General features: G+C 43.4%; 1 protein-coding gene across 1 annotated transcript in view; it reads left to right on the forward strand.

The window, feature by feature from the left end:
- Nucleotides 1-1,418: 1,418 nt before the first annotated feature.
- The window catches only part of LOC118399722 (protein APCDD1-like), a 28,409-nt gene continuing 5,212 nt past the window's right edge, over nucleotides 1,419-24,615 (forward strand). The window contains exons 1-2 of the mRNA XM_052474043.1: nucleotides 1,419-1,933; nucleotides 22,510-22,687. Of these exons, the coding sequence (XP_052330003.1) occupies nucleotides 1,888-1,933; nucleotides 22,510-22,687 (224 nt within the window). The 5' untranslated portion in view covers nucleotides 1,419-1,887. The remainder of the gene's footprint in view (nucleotides 1,934-22,509; nucleotides 22,688-24,615) is intronic.

Genomic DNA, 24,615 nt, shown 5'->3' on the forward strand with positions numbered 1-24,615 from the left:
ATTCCATTTCACAGCTAACTTTAGGTACTACTGTCTAATACCTGTACTGTGCCAGCCTGGGTAGGTAGCCTACTTGCTAACTAGCTGACATGTTCAGTTGATCGGTGCAACAAACAAATGAACAATACAGCTCAAGGTACACATTTCCTATAATTTAACATTTAAACATATGACTCTGCATAAGGGAATTGGCTACATATACAAGCAAAGTCAGATTTTTTCAACAATATCTCAAACAACATGAACAGGTAGGCCTCCATTTTCAGCCACAAACATTTCAGGAGATTAAGGCTGAGCGGAAAGCTCAGATGAAGAGAGATAGCACAAAGAAGAGACAGCTGGACGATTGGGGCTATCGGACTGGAAGCAGAGTGGGCTTAAAGATGCAGCCAGGAGGAGAGATGAGAGATGAGAGGGGAGATAGAGGACCCTCCTAGCGTGCTGATGGGTGGAGAGACAGACTGAGCCCTATGGGGGCGCTGTAAGCACATGTTGGGGCTTGGAGACACGTCTAGGCTTTTTGAAGGATCTGATTTGATACAGTATCTTAATAAAGTGGACACAGCTAGTACATAAATGAGGGAGGGAGGGAGGGAGGGAGGGAGGGAGGGAGGGAGGGAGGGAGGGAGGGAGGGAGGGAGGGAGGGAGGGAGGGAGGGAGGGAGGGAGGGAGGGAGGGAGGGAGGGAGGGAGAAAATGGACACAGTATGTATGATATGTTCAATAGTGTTTATTTATTTGTGTGTGCTTGTGTATGCATATGTTTGTTCATTAGTGTGTGCGCACGTCCTCAGGGAACCAACTGGCTGATCTGGGATCTGTCCACATCTATTACATATCTACCTACCCCAGTCTGCCTCCTGATCCCAGAACCCTTGCCAACAACACCCTGGCAGCCCCCTTTGAAACCCCCACTTTGCCTCCGCAGTGGTCAGCAATGTCAACTTCGCTGCTTGACCACACGTAAGAGTATTAAACAGCGTGGAGGGTCTGTGTCTGTGTGTCCCTGTGTGTCCCTGTGTGTCCGTGTGTGTGTCCGTGTGCATATGTCTCAGCAGTAAGGTGTGATTTGGGGGGTGTGTATAGTGTTGCTATGTAGCTACCACAAATTAGAGGCAAAATTATTTAAGGGAAATGGCAACAAAAAAAACCTCTTCAAACAGAGGAATTCTCTCAGGCATGAAGACACTTCCACCTCATAGATGTGTTGGGCCTTTGAGTGTTTCTCACTTGTTGTACTGTAGCCGTGTAGCTTTTGCTTTGCTCTGCCCTTTTGCACCTTACTCTGAAAACTCCCCTGAGGCTTCAGTTGGAGAAGTCCCCTCCTTCTCTCTCTCTCTCTCTCTCTCTCTCTCTCTCTCTCTCTCTCTCTCTCTCTCTCTCTCTCTCTCTCCCTGCCTCCCTCCCTCTTCTCTGCTCAAATCAACAGTCAGACGGGAGCACACACAGCCACACACACAGCCACACACACAGCCACACACAGCCACACACAGCACGCAAACAGAGTGCAGCCCAGGAGCAAGTTAGACATCCGAGGGAGGGAGAGAGAGAGAGAGAGCGCGAAAGAGAAGAACCCTCTTTTCTACCCTTGCACGCTGAGTTTAGTAGTGTGAGAAGGTTGTATCAAGCAGATGATTCTGACTGAGTGGACTGAATTTCATACCATGGGAGACACAAGCTGAACTAGAAGAGGAAACCAACCCTCACCATCTGATCTGTAAAGGACCCCTGTTCAAATTGGATTATTGGACTTTCCCCTCTCAATCATTGGCATGGTGATGTCCTAAATGACCAGCACATATTGAAGTGGCTGCTTGTTCTGGACCACAGTGGACTTTGAGATTTTTTTCTAAGTGTGTGTGAGAGTGTGTATGTGTGAGCGGGATCATGTCAGGAGGACGTTTCAGTCACCTGTTGAGGGTACTGTGGCAAGGTGAGTTCACGCCTGCTGTCTCTGTCCGTCTGTCTATCCATCTCTCTTTTGACCTGTCTGTCTGTCTGTCTGTCTGTCTGTCTGTCTGTCTGTCTGTCTGTCCGTCTGTGTCCTCTGGTTGACCTCGACAACCAGGGACACAACAGTCTTTGTCCACTCACTTTGCATCTGGACAGTAACATCTTTAACAGCCGAGCCTGATGAAGCTGAAGCCTCATTCTGTTTTCATTATGATTCAATTGTAATAGTTGATTTATATTCATGATGTAAATTATGGTGAATTGTCACTCAAATGTAATATTTTCAGAAGTGAATTTTATAGGTTGCATGTATTAAATTTCATTGTTTTGGAAAGAAAAGCAATATTTTTGTACATTAAAATAACATCAAATTGATCAGAAATACAGTAGAGACATTGTTCATGTTGTAAATGTCTATTGTAGCTGGAAATGGCAGATTTTTTATGGAATATCTACATAGGCGTACAGAGGCCAATTCTCAGCAACCATCACTCTAATGTCACGTTGTGTTAGCTAATCCAAGTTTATAATTTTAAAAGGCTAATTGATCATTGGAAAATCCTTTTGCAATTATGTTAGCACAGCTGAAAACTGTAAAACCGGCCCTTTTTAGACTAGTTGAGTACATGGAGCATCAGCATTTGTGGGTTCGATTACAGGTTCAAAATGGACAGAAACAAAAAACGTTCTTCTGAAACTCGTCAGTCTATTCGTCAGTCTATTCGTCAGTTCTGAGAAATGAAGGCTATTCCACGCGAGAGATTGCCAAGAAACTGAAGACCTGGTACAATGCTGTGTACTACTCCCTTCACAGAACAGTGCAAACTGGCTCTAACCAGAATAGAAAGAGGAGTGGGAGAGCAAGAGGACAAGTACATTACAGTGTCTAGTTTGAGAAACAGACGCCTCACAAGTACTCAACTGGCAGGTTCATTAAATAGTACCCACAAAACACCAGTCTCAATGTCAAGAGTGAAGAGGCGACTCCTGGATGCTGGCCTCTTGTCCTCATGCTCAGTTGTGCACTGGGGCCTTCCACTCCCACAGGATCGGTGAACAGAAATGCAAGGGTTCATAAACAGAAAAATATGTACACTGCCATCTAGTGGCCAAAATCTAAATTGCGCCTAACCTGGAATAGTACATTATGGCCTTTCTCTTGCATTTCAAAGATGATGGTACAATTTTTTGTCTTTTACCAGATCTAATGAGTTATATTCTCCAAGATTAATTTCACATTTCCACAAACGTAAAAGTGTTTCCTTACAAATGTTATCAAGAATATGCATATATTTGCTTCAGGTCCTGAGCTACAGATTTGGGTATGTCATAGGTGAAATTTAAATTAGACTAGTATGATTTCAAAAGGCTCTCATTCTCTCTCCGGAGAGACAAACTGGCATAGTTAGCCTAGGACCCATTGAAAAAGCCTTGGTGCGCCCAAACAATGGTTCCCCAGGAGCAGGGAAGCGTGGCCCTGGAACTAATGTTGCCATTATGGTAATAGCTGGAATAACAGGACACTACCATTAACTGACCCTACCTCAGGATAGCGTTTAGAGTTGATTTTCGTCCTTGGGGAAGCTAAACATTTTGCCCGTTAGGGAGGGTTAAGATGACAAGCCAGGAGACAGTGGAAGGCATCTGCCCACTCATAATCACCATAATAGCCTACACCCTGCTGCTTGGGGCAAATAGAATGGTATTTGAAGAGCTGTTTTTCAAGTAGGGGAGACAGGAGCATTTGAGTCCCTTGCCCCAGACACACGCCACGGGCACTTAGCCACAACCCCAGAGGATTTTTGTCATGAGCAACCCATTCATCATTGTTTGTGGATCAAAGATGGTATTCAAGAAACTTCTATTAACTTTCATTAGTGGTTGGACATATATGGTTATCTAAATACCAACATTTAATTTTTAATTGTGTGCTTTATACAGATTCCTATCCTATGTTGATCGTGTGATTTTTGTGTAAATTCCTAAACCTTTTGGAATGATGGTAAAAAAATAAAATTGGGGGGAGTGGCTAGGCACCAATTGTGCCGATTGCAAGAACTTAATTCTGTTGATGAACTTTGTCAGGCAAACAATACAAGACTACTTCCTGAAAAGGGTTTCCAGACAGACAATAGCCTAAGGAATGACTTAAGACTCTTCCAAGAATCTTCCATATTGATCCAGACTTTTGGGCAACTCTACCTATCTTAATTCTTGCAACAGCACAGCAACAATGTCAATACTTGGCCTATTTACGTAACACCGAATGACCTTACCTCTTTATTAGTTGTACCCCTCTCCTCTCCTGCTGTATCGTATTGGTGAGATATGGCTGAGAAACACTGTGTTTGAATGAGGCTAAATAGAGTCAAAAAAGAATATTGTATGTGATTTTAAAAAATCAGATCATATGAGACAAATGTTTGAGATATGACACTACCCAGCGACTGTAAGAATTTCACCAAACCAAAACAGCGAGGGTTGAAAAGAAAGTCAAACATTTTTACAAGTGAACTATTCCTTTAAGATGAAACCAACCCACTAATCAGCTCAGAGGAATGTCTGTGGGTGAATGTTGGTAGTGTTTGGTAAGAGGAATGTCTGTGGGTGGATATTGGTAGAGTTTGGTGAGAGGAATGTGCAGTGTGGTGTTAGGTTAATGGGAGCCAGAGTGAACCACAAAGGAACTGGCATGTCCTAGTGGAAGAACCCCTTCATCCCATGACGAAATCAACAGGGCCACTGGATTAGGTCAAGTTGAACTTTTATGAAAAGACAACAATGGGGGGCGATATGACTCGAGAGGGGAGATTTGAGAGCGGAGACTCAAGGGGGGAGACACGAGGGGGGGACTTAAGGGGGGAGACTCTAGGGGGGAGACTTGAGGGGGGAGACTCTAGGGGGGAGACACAAGGGGGAGACACGAGGGGAGCCTTGAGGGGAGACTCTAGGGGGGAGACTCGAGAGGGGAGACTCAAGGGGGGAGACACGAGGGGGAGACTTGAGGGGGGAGACTCAAGGGGGGAGACACGAGGGGGAGACTTGAGGGGGAGACTCTAGGGGGGAGACTCGAGAGGGGAGACTCAAGGGGGGAGACACGAGGAGGAGACTTGAGGGGGGAGACTCGAGGGGGGAGACTCGAGGGGGGAGACTCAAGGGGGGAGACACGAGGGTGGGACTCGAGGGGGGAGACTCAAGAGGGCAGACTCGAGTGGGGAGACTCGAGAGGAGACTCGAGAGGGGAACAAATAAAACCATCCCGGTGTCCCCCGTGAAGAAATACCCTTATGAATGGCTGATGCTGAGGATGTCTTTGGGAATGTGAATGGCTGATATTGAGGATGTCTTTGGGAATGTGAATGGCTGATATTGAGGATGTCTTTGGGAATGTGAATAGCTGATATTGAGGATGTCTTTGGGAATGTGAATAGCTGATATTGAGGATGTCTTTGGGAAAGTGAATGGCTGATATTGAGGATGTCTTTGGGAATGTGAATGGCTGATATTGAGGATGTCTTTGGGAATGTGAATGGCTGATATTGAGGATGTCTTTGGGAATGTGAATGGCTGATATTGAGGATGTCTTTGGGAAAGTGAATGGCTGATATTGAGGATGTCTTTGGGAATGTGAATGGCTGATATTGAGGATGTCTTTGGGAATGTGAATAGCTGATATTGAGGATGTCTTTGGGAATGTGAATAGCTGATATTGAGGATGTCTTTGGGAAAGTGAATGGCTGATATTGAGGATGTCTTTGGGAATGTGAATGGCTGATATTGATGATGTCTTTGGGAATGTGAATGGCTGATATTGAGGATGTCTTTGGGAATGTGAATGGCTGATATTGAGGATGTCTTTGGGAATGTGAATGGCTGATATTGAGGATGTCTTTGGGAATGTGAATAGCTGATATTGAGGATGTCTTTGGGAAAGTGAATGGCTGATATTGAGGATGTCTTTGGGAATGTGAATGGCTGATATTGAGGATGTCTTTGGGAATGTGAATGGCTGATATTGAGGATGTCTTTGGGAATGTGAATAGCTGATGCTGAGGATGTCTTTGGGAATGTGAATGGCTGATATTGAGGATGTCTTTGGGAATGTGAATGGCTGATATTGAGGATGTCTTTGGGAATGTGAATAGCTGATGCTGAGGATGTCTTTGGGAATGTGAATAGCTGATGCTGAGGATGTCTTTGGGAATGTGAATGGCTGATATTGAGGATGTCTTTGGGAATGTGAATGGCTGATATTGAGGATGTCTTTGGGAATGTGAATGGCTGATATTGAGGATGTCTTTGGGAATGTGAATGGCTGATGTTGAGGATGTCTTTGGGAATGTGAATGGCTGATATTGAGGATGTCTTTGGGAATGTGAATGGCTGATACTGAGGATGTCTTTGGGAATGTGAATGGCTGATGTTGAGGATGTCTTTGGGAATGTGAATGGCTGATGCTGAGGATGTCTTTGGGAATGTGAATGGCTGATATTGAGGATGTCTTTGGGAATGTGAATGGCTGATGCTGAGGATGTCTTTGGGAATGTGAATGGCTGATGTTGAGGATGTCTTTGGGAATGTGAACATGGCTGATATTGAGGATGTCTTTGGGATTGTGAATGGCTGATATTGAGGATGTCTTTGGGAATGTGAATGGCTGATATTGAGGATGTCTTTGGGAATGTGAATGGCTGATGTTGAGGATGTCTTTGGGAATGTGAATGGCTGATATTGAGGATGTCTTTGGGAATGTGAATGGCTGATGCTGAGGATGTCTTTGGGAATGTGAATATGGCTGATATTGAGGATGTCTTTGGGAATGTGAATGGCTGATATTGAGGATGTCTTTGGGAATGTGAATGGCTGATATTGAGGATGTCTTTGGGAATGTGAATAGCTGATGTTGAGGATGTCTTTGGGAATGTGAATGGCTGATGTTGAGGATGTCTTTGGGAATGTGAATGGCTGATATTGAGGATGTCTTTGGGAATGTGAATGGCTGATGCTGAGGATGTCTTTGGGAATGTGAATGGCTGATATTGAGGATGTCTTTGGGAATGGAAATGGCTGATATTGAGGATGTCTTTGGGAATGTGAATGGCTGATATTGAGGATGTCTTTGGGAATGTGAATAGCTGATGTTGAGGATGTCTTTGGGAATGTGAATGGCTGATGCTGCTGTAGAGAGAGGAGAATTTAACAGCATGAGGAGAGACAAGATCGTTGGTACATTTTATTTTTTTGGACACTTTTCTACGTCTCAAATGAGAACCTATTTACTTTATAGGGCACGTATTTTGACCAGAAGGTGTCCATATATAATTGGGACATCATTGTAAAGGACAGTTTATTTTCAATAACTTAACTTGTTAAATGAAGGAAAAACATAAATAAATAAGGAAGTAAAAACCTCTTTATATATGTGATACAATATGTGATACAATATGTGATACAATATGTGATACAATAAAATGTTATACCAGACATTTGATTAGGCTGTTATATTATGAAATCAGCGCCTGGGAAAGGGAGATAGAAATGTAATGAATAGAGCTGACATTGTTTCCTGATTCTACATGTCAGAGAGGCGTGTTTGTTCCACATGATATATTTCTATCAGTGTGCTGTCCTGCTGAATACATTCATGCATAAACCAATACATGGTGAAAATATTCGAAGCCTTGTCCCTATTTAATATATATTTTTTAAATTCAACCTTTATTTAACTAGGCAAGTCAGTTAAGAACCAATATTTCTTTACAATGACGACTCTGGGCCAATTGTGCGCCGCCATTTGGGACCCTCAATCACGGCCTGATGTGATACAGGGACTATAGGGACTGTAGTGACTCCTCTTCTACTGAGATACAGTGCCTTAGACCGTTGCACCACTCGGAAGCCTATGAGGAGACCTGAGGATATGTTTTCACCTTCAGTACATGGTGGTGAGATACTTTTCTTTCCTCCCCAATTTCGTGATGACGATCTTGTCTCATTGCTGCAACTCCACAACGGGCTTGGGAGAGGCGAAGGTCAAGTCATGCCACCCCCGAAACATGACCCACCAAGCCGCGATCCTTAACACCTGCCCGCTTAACCCTGAAGCCAGCCGCACCAATGTGTCGGAGGAAACACTGTTCAACTGATGACCGCTGTCAGCTTGCAGGCGCTAGAGTCGCTAGAGCGTGATGAGCCAAGTAAAGCCCCCCCCACCCGGCCAAACCTTCTGCTAACCTGGATAATGCTGGGCCGCCTTATGGGACACCCGGTCACGGCCGGTTGTGACACAGCCTGCGATGCAGTGCCTTAGACCGCTGTGCAGCTCAGGAGGCCCAAGAGATACTTCTCTCTCTAAAAGTGTTGCTGCTATTACAGTGCCTTCGGATAAGTATTCATACCCCTTGACTTAATCCACACTGTGTTGTGTTACAGCCTGAATTCAAAATGGATTAAACAGATTTTTTTTCTCAACCAACTACACACAATACCACATAATGACAAAGTAAAAACATGTCGTTAGAACTGTTGTTGGGGTACATCTAATTTACATAAGTATTCCTTTGGTGGTGATTACAGCTTTGAGTCGTCTTGGGTATGTCTGTATCAGCTTTGCACATCTGGATTTGGGGATTTTCTCCCATTCCTCCTTGAAGATTTTCTCAAGCTCTGCTAAAACCCCCTAGAGTCAATGTCCACGCCCACGTGGAAATCTCATTAGTAAACTAAAAAAATCTCCATCAAAATCCGTCAGTTTAAGCTCGAAATGTGTTTTTTGCAAGGTCTGCTTCTTTCTCAATCCACGGCATCTGACAATGTCGCGCTTCCGCGGTGAAAGGTACCAGAGCTAGAGCAGTGTTTGTAAGACCATGAGACATCCTGTAAATCGGTCTTCTCATGGTGTTTGTAAGACCATGATACATCCTGTAAATCGGTCTTCTCACAGTGTTTGTAAGACCATGAGACATCCTGTAAATTGGTCTTCTCACGGTGTTTTTAAGACCATGAGACATCCTGTAAATTGGTCTTCTCGTAGTGTTTGTAAGACCATGAGACATCCTGTAAATCGGTCTTCTCATAGTGTTTGTAAGACCATGAGACATCCTGTAAATCGGTCTTCTCACGGTGTTTGTAAGACCATGAGACATCCTGTAAATCGGTCTTCTCATAGTGTTTGTAAGACCATGAGACATCCTGTAAATTGGTCTTCTCGCGGTGTTTATAAGACCATGAGACATCCTGTAAATCGGTCTTCTCACGGTGTTTGTAAGACCATGAGACATCCTGTAAATCGGTCTTCTCACTGTGTTTATAAGACCATGAGACATCCTGTAAATCGGTCTTCTCACGATGTCTGTTAGACCATGATACATCCTGTAAATCGGTCTTCTCACGGTGTTTGTAAGACCATGAGACATCCTGTAAAACGGTCTTCTCACGGTGTTTATAAGACGATTAGACATCCTGTAAATCGGTCTTCTCAAGGTGTTTGTAAGACCATGAGACATCCTGTAAATCGGTCTTCTCACGAAAACATCTGTAGCGTCAGAATGGTTTGGTGTACTATTATTTATTTATTTTTTATTTTTTATTTTACCTTTATTTAAAACCTGTCAAGGAAGCTGCGAATTTTCGCAGCTTTTTGTTAAAAATCGCGCAACATTTCAGCGCGCTGCTACTCATGCCAGGAATATAGTATATGCATATGATTAGTATGTGTGGATAGAAAACACTCAGACGTTTCTAAAACTGGTTCAATCACGGCTGTGACTATAACAGAACGTGCGTTTCATCGAAAAGTGCAGGAAAATCTGATCACTGAAAATGGAAAAAAAATATCCATGCGCCTCTTCAACCAATTGTTAAAGATGACCCAGATTAAATGAGGTCGAGGTTGCAATACCTACAGCTTCCACACGATGTCAACAGTCTTGTCATTTGCCTACAATTTGTTTCTTGGTCAAACGAAGAAGAGACAGCCCTTTTCTTCACATTATTTCCAGACGGACACCAATAGAATACACATCGCCTCGTGATCCATTTTATCGCTTATTAACGTGTACTAATACCTAAAGTTGCATTACAAAAGTATGTCGAAGTGTTTTGTGAAAGTTTATCGTCAACTTTTTTAATTAAAAAAAAATGACGTTACTTTAGAAAACGCAATTTTTTTCGTTGTTCACACAGTCATCATAGATCGATATCTAGGTTATATATGGACCGATTTAATAAAAAAAATACCCAAATGTATGTTTATGGGACATCTAGGAGTGCCAAGAAAGAAGCTCGTCAAAGGTAATGAATGTTTTATATTTTATTTCTACGTTTTGGTTAGGACCGTAACCTTCCGGTTACTAGTCCAACACTCTAACCACTAGGCTACCCTGCTGCACCCTATGACCCCTCTGTGGAAAGATGAGACTCTCCTGAAACGAGGGTGTTCCCCATGTTGCTCTAAAAACCCCACAACTGTCATGGAACTCATCTGAAGTTGGCACAGCCGATCTGCCAAGTTCTGTCTGTAGAGTCTGAACAGTTTGGGTTACACACTAAGATGACACCTCTGTGGAAAGGTGAGTTTCTCACGAACACGTACATGTCACTAGGATGCCCACAAGCCTCACAAGACTAGTTTGAAGGTAGCCTGGTACCAGTTTAAGTTAGATGGGGAGTGGCGATGAACAGCAATCTAGAAGTATTTCCACAGATTTTCAATGGGATTCAAGTCTGGGCTTTGGCTGGGCCACTCGAAGACTTTCACATTCTTGTTCTGAAGCCATTCCAGCGTTGCTTTGGATTATTGTCCTGTTGGTACGTGAATCTTTGCCCCAGTCTAAGGTCGATTGCACTCTGAAGCAGGTTCTCATTAAGGATTTGCCTATAATTGGCTCCATTCATTGGTCCCTCTATCCTTACCAGTCTCCCAGTTCCTGCCGCTGAAAGCATCGCCATAGCATGATGCTGCCACCACCATGCTTCACGGTAGGGATTGTGTTAGATGGGTGATGAGCTGTGCCTGGTATTCTCCAGACGTAGCTCTTTGGATTCAGGAAAAATAGTTAAATTGTTGTCTCATCAGACCACAGAACCTTTTGTCTTATGCTCTCAGAGTCTTTCATGTGCCTTTTTGCAAACTCTGCTGTCATCTGCCTTTATCTTAGGAATGGCCTCCGTCTGGCCACTCTCCCATAAAGCGCAGATTGGTGAAGTGCTGTAGAGACTGTTGTCCTTCTGGCCGGTTCTTCCATCTCAGCCAATGAACTCTGTAGTTATGTCAGAGTGGTCATTGGGTTCTTGGTCACCTCCCTGACAATGGGCACGGAGCAAATTTCAGGTCTGCTAAACTTGAACGTTGTGAAAATTCTGTGCAACTTCCAGCCCGCGTTTAATGTGAACACTGATGCTGTACCCGCTTTAAGTTACAGTGGGGGGAAAAAGTATTTAGTCAGCAACCAATTGTGCAAGTTCTCCCACTTAAAAAGATGAGAGAGGCCTGTAATTTTCATCAAAGGTACACGTCATCTATGACAGACAAAATGAGAGAGAAAAAAATCCAGAAAATCACATTGTAGGATTTTTAATGAATTTATTTGCAAATTATGGTGGAAAATAAGTATTTGGTCACCTACAAACAAGAAAGGTTTCTGGCTCTCACAGACCTGTAACTTCTTCTTTAAGAGGCTCCTCTGTCCTCCACTCGTTACCTGTATTAATGGCACCTGTTTGAACTTATTATCAGTATAAAATACACCTGTCCACAACCTCAAACAGTCACACTCCAAACTCCACTATGGCCAAGACCAAAGAGCTGTCAAAGGACACCAGAAACAAAATTGTAGACCTGCACCAGGCTGGGAAGACTACATCTGCAATAGGTAAGCAGCTTGGTTTGAAGAAATCAACTGTGGGAGCAATTATTAGGAAATGGAAGACATACAAGACCACTGATAATCTCCCTCGATCTGGGGCAACACGCAAGATCTCACCCCATGGGGTCAAAATGATCACAAGAACGGTGAGCAAACATCCCAGAACCACACAGAGGGACCTAGTGAATGACCTGCAGAGAGCTGGGACCAAAGCAACAAAGCCTACCATCAGTAATACACTACGCCGCCAGGGACTCAAATCCTGCAGTGCCAGATGTGTCCCCCTGCTTAAGCCAGTACATGTCCAGACCCGTCTGAAGTTTGCTAGAGAGCATTTGGATGATCCAGAAGAAGATTGGGAGAATGTCATATGGTCAGATGAAACCAAAATAGAACTTTTTGGTAAAACTCGCCATGTTTGGAGGACAAAGAATGCTGAGTTGCATCCAAAGAACACCATACCTACTGTGAAGCATGGAGGTGGAAACATCATGCTTTGGGGCTGTTTTTCTGCAAAGGGACCCGGACGACTGATCCGTGTAAAGGAAAGAATGAATGGGGCCATGTATCATGAGATTTTGAGGGAAAACCACCTTTCATCAGCAAGGGCATTGAAGATGAAACGTGGCTGGGTCTTTCAGCATTACAATGATCCCAAACACACCGCCCGGGCAATGAAGGAGTGGCTTGGTAAGAAGCATTTCAAGGTCCTGGAGTGGCCTAGCCAGTCTCCAGATCTCAACCCCATAGAAAATCTTTGGAGGGAGTTGAAAGTCTGTGTTGCCCAGCAACAGCCCCAAAACATCACTGCTCTAGAGGAGATCTGCATGGAGGAATGGGCCAAAATACCAGCGACAGTGTGTGAAAACCTTGTGAAGACTTACAGAAAACGTTTGACCTCTGTCATTGCCAACAAAGGGTATATAACAAAGTATTGAGATAAACTTTTGTTGTTGACCAAATACTTATTTTCCACCATAATTTGCAAATAAATTCATAAAAAATCCTACAATGAGATTTGTGTGTACCTATGATGAAAATTACAGGCCTCTCTCATCTTTTTAAGTGGGAGAACTTGCACAATTGGTGGCTGACTAAATACTTTTTTGCCCCACTGTAACATTTTAACTGAGCTCAATTTGGAGTGTCATAGCAAAGGGGTGTGGATACTTTTTGTAAATGAAAAATCTACAAACATGTTTTCACTTTGCCATTATCGGGTATTGTGTGTAGATGGGTGAGAAAATAATTCTATAAATCTACATTTTGAATTCAGGCTGTAACACAACACAATGTGGAATAAGCCAAGGGGTATGAATACTTTCTGAAAGCACTCCATATCCCCGATCCTTGCTGTGGAAGCCAACACAGCACAGTCTCTGAAAAAGCAGCTGTGCTTGATGGGACCGGAGCCAACTCAACCTGCAGGACAGATTGTATCTGCACTGTACCACTCACGTGACGGACGCCCACACACACCGAAGCATGCATCCCATAATTGTTTTCTACTCAGTGGTTAGTTTATAAGGTACATCCGTCTACTACCGGGCCGGACACCCCTTTGCCTCCAGAACAGACAGAATTTTCGGGGGGCATGGAAACGTTGCTCACTTGGTATCAAGTGACCTAATGTGTGCCGGGTAAACATTTCCCACACCATTACACCGCTGCCAGAAGCCTGTACCGTTAACACCAGGCTCAGGGCAAATCCTGACTCTGCCATCAGTATACCATGCTCAAAATCGCTTAGGTCACTTGTTTTGTCCATTCTAATGTTTAATTGAACAGCAACTGAATGCTTCAATGCTTCAACCTAGCTAATGCTTCAACCTAGCTAATGCTTCAACCTAACTAATATTTCAACCTAGCTAATGCTTCAACCTAGCTAATGCTTCAACCTAGCTAATGCTTCAACCTAACTCATTTCTGATTCATACGAAATTCTTTGACTATAGAGGTAGCAAAACTGTACTTCAAATCTATGGTACTCCACCACTTAACATACTGCTTGACTAGTTGGGCCTAAGCTTGCTGTACAACATGAAAAAAAACATTCAGTCTGTCTACAAGCAGGCTCGCAAAGTGCTTGATAGGAAGCCCAATAGCCATCATTACTGTTACATCGTCAGAAAACATGAGCTCCTGAGATAGAAAAATCTTGTGCAAGATTCAAAATTCTAAATGGCCTGGCTCCCCCTCCACTCAGTACTTTTGTTAAACAGAAAATCCAAACATACTGTATGGCAGCAGATCCACAAGGTCTTCCATGAGATGTGACTGTATAGTTCCCTTAAGGAAAAGCACCTTTAGTCAATCTGATTCTCTGTGAGAGTGTGCCATGTCTGGAACACACTGCCATACATTAGACACACACAACTGCACCACCTATCACACCTTCACAAAAAAACATGAAGACATGGACAAAGGCCAATCAGACTTGTGAACATAATCCCTAGCTGTGTGTTGTCTCTTTCCATGTCATATGTTGTCTGTAGCTTGTGTGGAAACACTTTGCATGCTATGTGTTGTTGTCCTATGTTTCTCTGTCTGCATGCTATGTGTTGCGTGTCCTATGTTTCTCTGTCTGCATGCTATGTGTTGTTGTCCTATGTTTCTCTGTCTGCATGCTATGTGTTGTTGTCCTATGTTTCTCTGTCTGCATGCTATGTGTTGTTGTCCTATGTTTCTCTGTCTGCATGCTATGTGTTGTTGTCCTATGTTTCTCTGTCTGCATGCTATGTGTTGTTGTCCTATGTTTCTCTGTCTGCATGCTATGTGTTGTTGTCCTATGTTTCTCTGTCTGCATGCTATGTGTTGTTGTCCTATGTTTCTCTGTCTGCATGCTATGTGTTGCGTGTCCTATGTTGCTCTGTCTGCATGCTATGTGTTGTTGTCCTATGTTTCTCTGTCTGCATGCTATGTGTTGTTGTCCTATGTTTCTCTGTCTGCATGCTATGTGTTGTTGTCCTATGTTTCTCTGTCTGCATGCTATGTGTTGTTGTCCTATGTTTCTCTGTCTGCATGCTATGTGTTGTTGTCCTATGTTTCTCTGTCTGCATGCTATGTGTTGTTGTCCTATGTTTCTCTGTCTGCATGCTATGTGTTGTTGTCCTATGTTTCTCTGTCTGCATGCTATGTGTTGCGTGTCCTATGTTGCTCTGTCTGCATGCTATGTGTTGTTGTCCTATGTTTCTCTGTCTGCATGCTATGTGTTGTTGTCCTATGTTGCTCTGTCTGCATGCTATGTGTTGTTGTCCTATGTTGCTCTGTCTGCATGCTATGTGTTGTTGTCCTATGTTGCTCTGTCTGCATGCTATGTGTTGCGTGTCCTATGTTGCTCTGCATGTGCTCACTGCTCAATGATTGTCTATATTGTTATTGTAATTGATTTTAATAACCTGCCCAGGGACTGTGGTTGAAAATTAGCAGATTGGCTAAAACCGGTACTTTTACTGAAACGTTGATTAATGTGCACTGTCCCTGTAAAAATACAAATAAACTCAAACTCTGCCTGCTTTATACAGCAAGCCACAGCCACCTGACTCACTGTCTGTAGAAGTGAACAGGGTGTACATACATTTTCAGATGCATTTAGCATACTGTACAGTGCCAGTCAAAAGTTTGACATCTACTGCAGCAGAGGTAACACTGGGTCTTTTGTCCTGTGGAGTGTGTGTGTGTGTGTGCCCTCATGAGAGACAGTTTCATCATAGTGCTTGATGGTTTTTGCGACTGCACTTGAAGAAATTTTCAGTTCTTAAAATTTTACAGAATGACTGACCTTCATGTCTCAAAGTAATGATGGACTATCATTTCTCTGTGCTTATTTGAGATGTTCTTGTCATAATAAGGACTTGGTCTTTTACCAAATAGGGCTATCTTCTGTATACCACCCCTACCTTGTCACAACACAACTAATTGTCTCAAATGCATTAAGAAGGAAAGATTCCACAAATTTACTTTTAACAAGGCACACCTAATTGAAATGCATTCCAAGTGACTACCTCATGAAGCTGGTTGAGAGAATGCCAAGAGTGTGAAAAGCTGTTGTCAAGGCAAAGGGTGGCTACTTTGAAGAATCTCACATATAAAATATACTTTGATTTGCTTAACACTTTTTTGGTTACTACATGATTCCATATGTGTTATTCCATAGTTTTCATGTCTTCACTATTATTCTACAATGTGTATATAATAGTACAAATAAAGAAAAACCCTTAAATGAGTAGGTGTCCAAACCTCCGACTGGTACTGTATATTGTGGTATATATACGTTCGAAATGCATTCCATTCCGTAAGATATGTTGGAATGTATTTAAAATGTATTAAATATTATTTATTTTGAAATACATTATTTTTTATATATCTCACATCCAATTATATATCTCCTATCCATTGTCCTTTATCTAAAAGTATATTTAATTATTTTTTTTAAATGATGTTACACACACACACACACACACACACACACACACACACACACACACACACACACACACACACACACTCCTCCCAGTAATCAGGAAACTGGGAGGCTCATTACACCAGATGAAGAAGCTTTCCTTCTTCTCCTTCTGACCAACTGCACCTCATCAGGCCTGGACACACACTAAAAATGAAAAGAAACCACGAAAGCAAGAGAGAAAAAAAGAAAGAATCTGAAATCCATCCAAAAGACATGAGGCATAAACATGGCTTTTTCATCAAGGGAGAGCTAACCAGGAGGAGATGGGCATGGCATGTGTTCGCTCCACACAATAGCCATGTAGCAGTGTATGGAGTCATTCAGGGTTTTGTCATCAAGCATTGGAGCAGTGAGAGAAGAAGAGAGAGAAGAAGAGAGAGAGGCAAACTACAGAACAGTAGCCACAGGCTCTGGGACGCAGTCGAGTCTGACGGTCTGGCAGGCTTAATGATTGATTGACTGACTGGTTGGCTGGCTGATTAGCTGACTGGCTGGCTGATTAGCTGACTGACTGACTGGCTGGCTGATTAGCTGACTAAATGACTGGCTGGCTGATTAGCTGACTGACTGGCTGGCTGATTAGCTGACTGGCTGGTTGATTAGCTGACTGGCTGACTGGCTGGCTGATTAGCTGACTGACTGGCTGACTGGCTGATTAGCTGACTGGCTGGCTGGCTGATTAGCTGACTGACTGACTGGCTGACTGGCTGATTAGCTGACTGGCTGGCTGGCTGATTGGCGGACTGACTGGCTGATTAGCTGACTGACTGGTTGGCTTACTGACTGCCTGGATCCTTGTGTGTGCATTGCATTGGACAGTTCCAAATAGAGAGGTACACAAAAAATGATTTTTGCTCAGTGGAAATTATACTTTTAATATTACGTGTTTTACTTTTCCATTATTTATCTATAGTCTTTCTCTCTGCATTGTTGGGAAGGAATATGGTGTAAGCATTTCACTATTAGGCCACACCTGTTGTTTACTAAGTATGCGCCGAATACAATTTGATTTGATTTAAAGGAGATATGGAGAGGCTCTTTTCCTCCAGCAGTGAAGGAGACATGAGGTGGAGGAGCGCGAGCTGCCAAACCCTAATCACAAACACAAACAAACAAATAGGAGCCCGGAGGTCCATCATAAATGGCATCCCTTCTATAAATCAATGTCTGCGGTGTGTGTGTGTGAATGATCCTGCGATGGAATATCCAGGCAGGTAGATGACTTTGGCCAGGGTTCAGACATACATGTCTGTCCGGATGGCAGTGGTGGGGCCGGGCCGGTGTCCCAAATTGAGCCCTCTTCCTTTTAAACTGCACTACTTTTGACTAATGAGCCCTGTTCAAATAAAGGGAATAGGATGTCATTTGGGATGCATCCTGGGGGTTAGACCACACACGATTCACTGCACTGCCCCCTGGTGGGTCTAACTATGACCACATACGGGTCACACTGCAGGTGAGGCCATTGATGAGCAGAGGCTTAGCGGCAGTACAGTGGCACCCTCCATAGGTTACAGACAGGACTGTGTACAAGTATTTTGTAGACAAGTCTTTGGTCCCTCTTCCCAGGTGTTGCTGACGCATGCCAGATCTTACAATGCCCAGATAGGTATTTTAAAGGTGGAATGTGCAGAAATCTCTCCACCATATTTCCTGGTTGCTAAAATTCTAATAGTTTGTCTAATTTCAGTTTACGTGACAAAACAGGCAGTCATAGTGTAGAGAATCTCTGTACCATCTGAACCGCTGTGAAATATATTTTCCATAACTACACATTTTGTATTTTCCTCTGTTTGAAGCTGGTGTACAAAACCAAAAGTAAAAGATGCAAAAATGAAACTTAAGAACCCGGAAGCATAGAACTCTTAGACTTGCTTTCAATGAGAATGACTGATCTATAACTCACATTTCTATGTGAATTTGGTTGGTTCACCCCAAAAAAAGTGACATATTGCAGCTTTAAGTATCATCTAACCACAGCATATGTTATAGCAATCTGTCAGTCGATGACACAGTCAATGACGTGGCATGCAACCATTGGTTGATGCATGCAACGTCTGAGCGACCTTACTCTGGTGGTCAGCCAGAAATTACAGCAATTGGATGAGGCTGCAGAAATGTAACCATTCTCAAATTCATGGACCTCAGAGCTTTGGATACAAAGAGTGAACATCCTGAATCTAAATTATAGTTTTAACCATGTTTTGTGGCTATGCATGGTTTGTTTACAATTACAATGTTTACGCACAAAGGAGTAAAACAAGCTTGTATTTTGGGTGATGATGGGGTACGACAGTTGAACTACACTAATGAGGCATCTATAAGTTGTATTCTTCAAGAATCAATGGGTATATCATACATTTAAAAGTATAATAATGAATGTAGCAATTGCAGATTGGCCCTTTAAGGTACAATCTGCATTATGTACAGCTGTTTCAACTAAAGGGAAAATCTGGGATTGGTACATCTATTTTTTGGGACTTATAAGTTAATTTTATATAGCCATAAATTCCTAAGGAATATAAGTTCTACATACCTCATGACATTAGAAGTCCAATAGTCTCAGATCATAACCCAAAGTATGTTGTGAACAAACGATGTATAGTTTCAAAACATGTTTATTACTTTAATGTTCATCTCATGGACTATCAGTCCTTGCATCCAGAGCTCCAAATTAAAAGTGGTTACATTTGTCCCCATTCCTTCATAGCAAACCAGGTGGTAGGGTTGCTGATTGAATAACAAAATGGCCACAGGTGAATAATCAGTGGTAATTATAGAATTACTCTAACAATAGATTACGCAAAACTACTAGGTTGCCTTGTAACAATAAGTCTAAAGTCAAGCTATGATACTCTTTTGTTAACTGCAACCATATGTCCCATTGGCCTGAGATCCATGGAAGGAGAGAAACGGAATGACAACTCCATAGAAAACTCTGGCAAAACGGCCCAAATATCGCACCCTAAAAGACTCTTCATAGTCATATCACATAAGGCTTGTGCATTCATTGGAGTTTGGTGAGTAACTGTTTGGCATTTCACATTTTCTCTACTAATGAGAAACAGACCTGTCAAATGACCAAAGAGGAACAAATGAATTAATCATGATTCGTATTTCAGCAAATCCCTCTCTCGGGAACAAAATGCGTCAGTTTGACGGTGACGCTTAACCAATAACAGAGACACAGAGAATAAATAAATACATCTTTGGGAAAATTGCAAACATGTTTTTCTGGTTTGGACAATTATTTAGTATATTAACAAATTTACTTTAATCTCAATTTTAAAAAGTGCCTCTAGACAAATCTGGGTAGTGCCTCCACAAACCACCCAAACAGAACATGGTGCTGAGTAGAGAGAGTATCTGAGTGAGTGTCAGACAGTGCTTATAAGGCAGCTGCAACGGCACGCAGAAACCATTCCAACATCTAAAGAACAAACATCCCCAGGCTGACTTTAAATCTAGTAGGATGCCTTGGGGCGACTCGGGCGGCCCTCTCTCCTCGTCCCCCTAAACCCTTGATGAGCTATACATGAGGGCAATGTAATTTAACCAGATGCTTTCGAGCCAGAGCCTTCACATTGACACTTCCACAACCAACTCCCACTTCAACCTCAACTGGTGACGTCCCCTCGCAAACAGCAGGTCGGGGAGCAAAGTGAGCTGTATAAGAGACAAACATGGGACGGGGGACGAGCTTCCCGGAGCCGACCCAGATAACATCCGTAAAGCTGGACAGACTAAGAGACAGGCTGATTGAAGACAGAGACTGACTGATTGAAGACACAGAGACTGACTGATTGAAGTCCCTAGAAGCTATCGCCTAGGTGCATGTGGCCAGGATCTGATTAAAATCTGTATGTGCTTTGTAATGGAGGGAGAACAGACACAACACAGGGACAGAGAAAGAGGTAAAGACAGAGAGAGGGAGACAGAGAGAGAGGGAGACAGAGAAAGAGATAAAGAGAGAGAGAGAAAGACAGAGACCGAGAGCGAGAGAGCGAGCGAGAGAGAGAGAGAGAGAGAGAGAGAGAGAGAGAGAGAGAGAGAGAGAGAGAGAGAGAGATAGAAAGAAAGATAGAAAGAGAGAAAGAGAGACAGAGAGACAGAGAGACAGAGCGAAAGAGAGAGAAGGTCTAAGCAACGGAAATAAAAACACAGTCAAAAGGAGACATAGAAGAAGAAAGAGAGGGAGAGCAGGGTGGGTGAGGAAGAGCAGGGTGGGGGAGGGAGAGCAGGGTGGGGGAGGGAGAGCAGGGTGGGGGAGGGAGAGCAGGGTGGGTGAGGGAGAGCAGGGGGTGAGGGAGAGCAGGGTGGGTGAGGGAGAGCAGGGTGGTTGAGGGAGAGCAGGGGGTGAGGGAGAGCAGGGTGAGTGAGGGAGAGCAGGGTGGGTGAGGGAGAGCAGGGTGGTTGAGGGAGAGCAGGGGGTGAGGGAGAGCAGGGTGGGTGAGGGAGAGCAGGGTGGGTGATCGAGAGCAGGGTGGGTGAGGGAGAGGAGGGGGTGAGGGAGAGCAGGGTGGGTGAGGGAGAGCAGGGGGGTGAGGGAGAACAGGGTGGGTGATGGAGAGCAGGGTGGGTGATGTAGAGCAGGTGGGTGAGGGAGAGCAGGGTGGGTGAGGGAGAGCAGGGGGTGAGGGAGAGCAGGGTGGGTGATGGAGAGCAGGGTGGGTGATGGAGAGGAGGGTGGGTGAGGGAGAGCAGAGGGGGTGAGGGAGAGCAGGGTGGGTGAGGGAGAACAGGGTGGGTGAGGGAGAACAGGGTAGGTGAGGGAGAGCAGGGGGGTGAGGGAGAGCAGGGTGGGTGAGGGAGAACAGGGTGGGTGAGGGAGAGCAGGGGGGTGAGGGAGAGCAGGGTGGGTGAGGGAGAACAGGGTGGGTAAGGGAAAGCAGGGTGGGTAAGGGAGAGCAGGGTGGGTAAGGGAGGGAGAACAAATGGGTGTCTGTGGAGACTCGTCCCCTTGCTGTTTCAACATTTAACTGGGGAGATTGAAACCAGAGCCATAGTGTCTCTCTATCAAATAGCCATCCTCCTGCTGGATCCCGGTCCATCTCCTCACACTCGAGGCATTTGGGTTCAATCAAAAATCTACTAGGGCACGGTTGTCTTGGTCTCTGCTGAAATTAAATGGATGTGGGCCTTGCCCCATCAAAAGCCAGTCTATACACATAAACAAGTACATAACAATATGTGTGTATACAGTAGCAGTCAACAGAAAGATAGAGATTGCATATGTGCATGCGTCAGATCCCTTATGCTGATAAATTAGAGAAAAATGTATAGCTTTTGGTATGAATCAATGCACCATGCTAATGTTTGTGTTTGCTGTTCTCGGTCGAGCTACGATTATATCAACATTGGGAAAGTAATTTAATCTCCTTAGTTGCAGCCATTGGATGTAGTTCTTTATCACACACACACACACACACACACACACACACACACACACACACACACACACACACACACACACACACACACACACACACACACACACACACAAAAACATCTTGTAGTTTGGGGGATATGTGTGTGTGTGTGTGTGTGTGTGTGTGTGTGTGTGTGTGTGTGTGTGTGTGTGTGTGTGTGTGTGTGTGTGTGTGTGTGTGTGTGTGTGTGTGTGTGTGTGTGTGTGTGTGTAAGTTGGAGTTAGAGGCCAGCTGTTGTCTGATTGAGGTGACAAGCTAACCCTAGAAGCTATCCTCTTGGTGCATGTGGCCAGGGTCTGATTCAAATCAATATATGGCCTATAATGGAGCACATCACAAATCATTACATGGAAAATTACAGAAATGTGAATCCTTAAACTGCTTCCAGTCAACCCGAATCGTGTTCGCAGCTGAAACAGGGGCGGACAAGAACCAGAAATTGGCATTTCCAACACACCGACTGTGTTTTCCTATTGGCCTACTTTATAAGCCAAGTTAGATGGGCCCAATGGGCTGAACATGTACCAGACAATCTGGCATTTGCACTAAATGCCAGATGGCCAGTCCGGCCCTGACCTGAAAAACTCAGGGAGTGAATCATTTCCATTGGCTATTAATTGTTCTGTGTGTAACCCCGATTTGTGATGGATGAGGTTGATGATCATCTTCCAAGCATATCATTTTGTGTGTCTGTTTCGTGTAATGAACAGTACTCGGTGGATCGTTGATGTTATGTTTGAGATCTGAATTATTGAAGTAGTGATAACCGGGAGTGTTCTTGTTTTCTTGGTTCTAGCTGTGCTTGTGTCAGGGAGCAAGCTATGGGAGGTACCCACAGCCCCCTTGGGATTTTCCTCCAACCATACAACCAGCCTGGAATGGGAGCCACAGTGTCAGTATCGCCACTTGCAGGATTGCGTCAGAATCACAGCCGACATTCCCCCAAAACTGGAGGGCAACTGGGTGTCAACAAGGCAAGTTCTCTGCATTGTTCAAAGAAATGCTCTGAATATTAACTTTTTTCTAAAATATCAGGTTCAGACAGTGTTGAGGAAGCTACTCTGAAAATATAGTTTATCAAGCTACCAATTCCTTCACACTGGAAGAAGTTAAGCTAAACTTTAAGCTACCCTTAAGAAAAATATAATCTACTTAACTAAAGTTACTTTTAAAAAGTAGTTCACTACATCCAAACTACTTGGTGATACATTATCATATCTAAATCAGAAATGTCATAGATTTAGACTTGTCATAGACTTGCTTTATGTCGAGATCACAACTTATTTATCTCATGATCCCGACTATGGGATGATACAGTGCCTTGCGAAAGTATTCGGCCCCCTTGAACTTTGCGACCTTTTGCCACATTTCAGGCTTCTAACATAAAGATATAAAACTGTATTTTTTTGTGAAGAATCAACAACAAGTGGTACACAATCATGAAGTGGAATGACATTTATTGGATATTTCAAACTTTTTTAACAAATCAAAAACTGAAAAATTGGGCGTGCAAAATTATTCAGCCCCTTTACTTTCAGTGCAGCAAATTCTCTCCAGAAGTTCAGTGAGGATCTCTGAATGATCCGATGTTGACCTAAATGACTAATGATGATAAATACAATCCACCTGTGTGCAATCAAGTCTCCGTATAAATGCACCTGCACTGTGATAGTCTCAGAGGTCCATTAAAAGCGCAGAGAGCATCATGAAGAACAAGGAACACACCAGGCAGGTCCGAGATACTGTTGTGAAGAAGTTTAAAGCCGGATTTGGATACAAAAACATTTCCCAAGCTTTAAACATCCCAAGGAGCACTGTGCAAGCGATAATATTGAAATGGAAGGAGTATCAGACCACTGCAAATCTACCAAGACCTGGCCGTCCCTCTAAACTTTCAGCTCATACAAGGAGAAGACTGATCAGAGATGCAGCCAAGAGGCCCATGATCACTTTGGATGAACTGCAGAGATCTACAGCTGAGGTGGGAGACTCTGTCCATAGGACAACAATCAGTCGTATATTGCACAAATCTGGCCTTTATGGAAGAGTGACAAGAAGAAAGCCATTTCTTAAAGATATCCATAAAAAGTGTTGTTTAAAGTTTGCCACAAGCCACCTGGGAGACACACAAAACATGTGGAAGAAGGTGCTCTGGTCAGATGAAACCAAAATTGAACTTTTTGGCAACAATGCAAAACGTTATGTTTGGCGTAAAAGCAACACAGCTCATCACCCTGAATACACCATCCCCACTGTCAAACATGGAGGTGGCAGCATCATGGTTTGGGCCTGCTTTTCTTCAGCAGGTACAGGGAAGATGGTTAAAATTGATGGGAAGATGGATGGAGCCAAATACAGGACCATTCTGGAAGAAAACCTGATGGAGTCTTCAAAAGACCTGAGCCTGGGACGGAGATTTGTCTTCCAACAAGACAATGATCCAAAACATAAAGCAAAATCTACAATGGAATGGTTCAAAAATAAACATATCCAGGTGTTAGAATGGCCAAGTCAAAGTCCAGACCTGAATCCAATCGAGAATCTGTGGAATAGACTACAAATAGACTACAAATTGCAAGAACACATCACTCTGGAGACAGATGTTATTAACAGAAGGTGTAATTAGGCATATTAAATACAAAACATTTGTTTCAAGTGAGAATTAGGTGGGTCTGATGCTGAAAAAGAAAGGAAATTCTTTCCTACGTCACCCATATTTTCTCTTCTTTTTGCAAAAAAAGTCATGTGTAGTTCCAGTAATTAGCTACACCACTACATGGTAAAATAGTAGCGTGTAGTTCCAGTAGTTAGCTACACCGCTACATAGTAAAACAGTAATGTGTAGTTCCAGTAGTTATCTAAACCACTACATGGTAAAACAGTAATTAACTACTGAAACCAC

The sequence above is a fragment of the Oncorhynchus keta genome, chromosome 21 (genome assembly GCF_023373465.1).
Source record: "Oncorhynchus keta strain PuntledgeMale-10-30-2019 chromosome 21, Oket_V2, whole genome shotgun sequence".
Lineage (NCBI taxonomy): Eukaryota > Metazoa > Chordata > Actinopteri > Salmoniformes > Salmonidae > Oncorhynchus > Oncorhynchus keta.